Raw genomic sequence first — 4,308 nt, forward strand, 5'->3', positions numbered from 1 at the left:
TTGCTTTTTAAATGGATATTTTAAATAATTACAGACTAACCCAAAATACCTGCAACAAAAATACAGAATTTTTATATAATTGTATTTTTAAAGTTTTACATATTAAAAAAAAAAACATTATCTTCTTTTAATTTATTTATTATATAAAGATATATTTATTTATTATATAAAGATATTTGTATGTTTATAAATTATCTAGAAAAATATTAAATATATAAATAAATTTTAAAATTTGTTTCAAGTATTTAATATCTATGTATTATAAAAGAATTAATTCTATGTTATATTATTTAATCATTTACAATATTTATTCTATATAAATTTTTGTATATATTGTTTAGCGTATCTTATGTTAAGATAACTCAAACATTTATTATAATAAAAATAAAAATTAATAAATGAAAGGAACTATCGCTTATTTTATATTAAAATATATAATATTTATGTTATAATAAATAAAGTTTAATATTTTAAGCCCTTAGTAAAATAATGATATTTTATAAAAATTATATTTTAAATAGTTAAAAATTTTATTTACAAAAATTAAATATATTTAATAATCCATAAAATAATTTTAAATTCTATAAATAATAACATCTTATAATCTAAAATAAACATAATTTCATAGTAAAATGCAATAAACAGATGATGATATTCTTATATAGAAAATTCTTCATAATTAAAAAGAATAATATTAAATATAATAATTATAGTAATATGAAACCTTTTAAATTATTTACACCTGAAAAACAAGCTAAATATTAAATATCATAAAGCTAATTTTTATATTTCCCATTTAAAATTGTTTTCACACTCTATAAAAAATCAAATTACTTTTAAATTTCTTTTTCTAAAAAAAATCCTAAATTTTTCTTATTTTCTACTTAAAAAATTTAAAAATTTTAAAATCATTTAGAGGTGAGAAGAGAGTAAATATTTCATTTGTTATTTATTAATATCTTATTAATTAAAAACCATAGAAAAATAAAAATATAAATTAACTATTATTTTAGGTTATTTAAAAGATTGCTTCTCATTTTTTTAATATAGTAATATATCATTTTTTTAAAAAAATAAAATAAAATAAAGTACTATTTTATTTAAAAATTTGATATTGTGATGATATTCAATATATGATAAATTAAATTATAGTAATTTGTTATTTTTTTCTGTTCTTCTTTTATATACATATATTTTTTTTATAAAAAAAAGTTGTGATTGTAATTATATTAAATTAAAATATATATATATATATATATATATATATATATATATAAAAAAATTAAAAAGTAGAAATAAATGATATAAAATAGAATAATAGTAACTTAAAAATATAAAAATTTAAAGAAAGAATTATACGAAGAATAAAAAATCGAATAATTTTATTTAAAAAATTCAGAATTAAAATAGCAAAATTAGATATTGAATTTTTCTCAAAACGAGACTAATAGATTTACTTAAATAAAAAAAAAGAGAATATCTTAATCATTTCATTACTAAAACTGTAATGATATAAAAAATTCTATAATAAATTATGTTTTGGAATAAAATAATTATAAAGATAATAAAAATACATACATAAATAAATAACTAGATAAAAATACAACAAAGTCAGTAGTATAAAATGCTTCTAAATATTAAGTTTTTTTTAATAATTAAAAGTTCAAAAATTAAAAAAATAATAATTCTAATTTGACGCCAAGCACTGCAAATTAAACTATTATTAGTAATTAACTTTTTCATATTAATAATGAAATATAAAATAATAATGAAAATTAAATATAAGAGTATCTATATTATTTATATAGTTGTAATTAAATAGTATAAATTGATGAGAAAATAAATAGAATTTTGTAAAGATATAATTAATACAAAGGTATTGTTGATAATATTGACTAAAGAATAAAGCAAAAACGACAAAACAAATATGATTTTTTGATGGAATATAGTTTATAAGCCCCTAAAAGCATTGAGATATTAAAAATCGAAGATCCAGAAATTAAAGATATTTTAAACAGGCAAGATGAATATTTATAAAATAAACAAATTGCTAATTTTAGATATATGAATAAAAAATATAAAAAGAATTGGAATAAATTCTGTTTTTCTAAACATAGCTAAAAGAATAGATAATAATAAACAAATTATAAAAAAAATAATGTTCTTGAAAAAATTAAAAAAGAAAATAATTGAACTTTATAAAAATTTATAAATTATATATATTATACTTTACATATAAAAACTTTTTTTATTTTTTTTTTTTTTTTTCGAATTTTTTGGTGGTTATTTAATTAAATATTTTAATTTTTTTAATAATAATATTTTTTATATTAAAAGCTTATTTTAAGTATAATTTTCATTAAAAAAAGTTGTTTTATCTGATAACTTAGTTTTGTTTTATTTATTCTATTCTCTCTCTTTTTAATCTTTCTTCTCTTAGTATCCTTAATTTATCTTATTTAGATTCGTTTTCATGCTTTTTTTTATGCTTATGTTCTTTTTTTTCTTTAGATTTATCACGCTTTTTAATTTTTTTTTCTTTTTTTTCAGGAATTATAGTGTATAGTTGATTTTTTTATTTTCTAAAATTATCAATTTCTTATTTTATATAATTATTTTATTATTATTCTTCTACTTAATTTTATTTTTAAGGCATTGATGCATACCATGGTATTTAATTTTCATTTTTACCAGCAAATTTAGTTGAAATATCGTAAGGTTTATTTTCATAAAATTTTTTCTGTTTCATATCTAACTCTATTTACTATTATTTTTTAAATTGTTCTTCTTCGATTTCAAACAAGTTAACTTTTTCTTAAAAAAAATAAATATTTTATACTTGTTTATTACCTTTTTCTTTTTGATGATTTTTATTATCTTTTTGTGTTTAATTCAAAAAACCTTAAATTACTTTACTCTAATCAATCTAGATTTTCTCGCTTTTTAAGTCTTAGTACATATCTAAAGTCCTTTTTTATCTCAAATCTTCCAACAATAAATTTGATTATTCTCTTATTTTTTATGTATTTTGTTCATTTTATTTTTATTCTAGTCGTTTTTTATCTTTATCAACTTTTAATCGATTATCTCTATTGTATACATTCCATTTTTTTTATGGTAATATGTTTAAACCACCATGACCACCCATTTTTATTTATTTTATAAATATAAATATTTTAAAAAAATTATAATTATTTAATATATTGATTTTTTATTAAAATACTATAATTTTTTAATTTTATAGATAATACATATAAAATATTTTTTAAAATAAAATAATATATGAAAGTTTAAAAAGTTAAAAAATCTAATATTGATTATTTAAAATATCGAAATAATTAAATAGTACCATCTATTTTTATTTTATTTAATTATTTTAATTTATATGTAAAAAATTAAAATATTATATACAAAAAAATATATTTGAACTATTACAACTTAAAATTATAATATATTATTTTATATTATAAAATGCGAAAATTCTATAATTTCAGAATAAATTTATAATTATTTAAATTTAGATTTAAAATTTTTTAAACATTTTTGACATTATTTTGTTCCTTTTAAATTTACAAAAATTCAGTATTAAATTTTTCAATTTTATATTTAAATAATTTGAATTAAAATTTATAATTATTAATATTTTATAAATAAAAAAAATTAGGAAATAATTTTTTTTAGTAAGATTTTTTTATTTTAAAATTAAAAGAAAATATATATATAATAATTAAAAATAATTAAATAAAAATTTACACAAAAATAAATATCAAATATGAGTTAGTAATAAAATAAATAAGATTAGTAAGTTATTTAAGATTAATAATAATACTTTAATAGTGAACAAATTTAAATAAATGATGAAGATAAATATTTATAATCCACTGTACCAATTTAATATTATAAATGTATGTTATAAGATACATAGGATTTAAATATAAGTAATTAAATTAAAATTTTATAATTTTAAAAAGTCAACAAAAACATTTTATAAATCTTTAGAAATTCACCAGGAGTTATATTAATATGCATATTACACTTTATAAAGCATTAACAAAGTAATTTAAATAACCTTTTTTAACTTAAAATATTTTTAAAATATGGATACTAATTATTTAATTAGGATAAAATTACAGATAAAGAAGAAATATAATAATTTATAAATGATTACTTACAAATTTTTATATAAAAACTAATGAACTTAAGGTAACATTAAAAATAGTTTTATATATCTTAAATAAAAATTATAGATATAAATAATTTTTTTTATTTTTTGATTATTATATTTATTAATTTTATTAAAAATATATA

At 14.0% G+C, this 4,308-nt stretch overlaps 1 protein-coding gene across 1 annotated transcript, besides 5 other annotated features; it reads right to left on the reverse strand. All coding sequences in view use genetic code 6, as the record gives it.

Annotated features, from left to right (window-relative positions):
* The first annotated feature begins 130 nt into the window (after positions 1-130).
* Positions 131-176: a microsatellite.
* Positions 177-419: 243 nt separating this feature from the next.
* Positions 420-459: a microsatellite.
* Positions 460-1,239: 780 nt separating this feature from the next.
* Positions 1,240-1,276: a microsatellite.
* A 469-nt stretch (positions 1,277-1,745) lies between these two features.
* Positions 1,746-1,785: a microsatellite.
* A 601-nt stretch (positions 1,786-2,386) lies between these two features.
* Positions 2,387-2,598, reverse strand: IMG5_121640 (hypothetical protein; the record flags this gene model as incomplete). Its single annotated transcript, XM_004032427.1, has 1 exon — positions 2,387-2,598. A coding segment is annotated over one exon (212 nt), but the record flags the coding sequence as incomplete, so codon positions are not given.
* A 1,160-nt stretch (positions 2,599-3,758) lies between these two features.
* Positions 3,759-3,805: a microsatellite.
* Positions 3,806-4,308: the final 503 nt, after the last annotated feature.

Source organism: Ichthyophthirius multifiliis, assembly GCF_000220395.1.
Source record: "Ichthyophthirius multifiliis unplaced genomic scaffold scaff_1120509250969, whole genome shotgun sequence".
Lineage (NCBI taxonomy): Eukaryota > Ciliophora > Oligohymenophorea > Hymenostomatida > Ichthyophthirius > Ichthyophthirius multifiliis.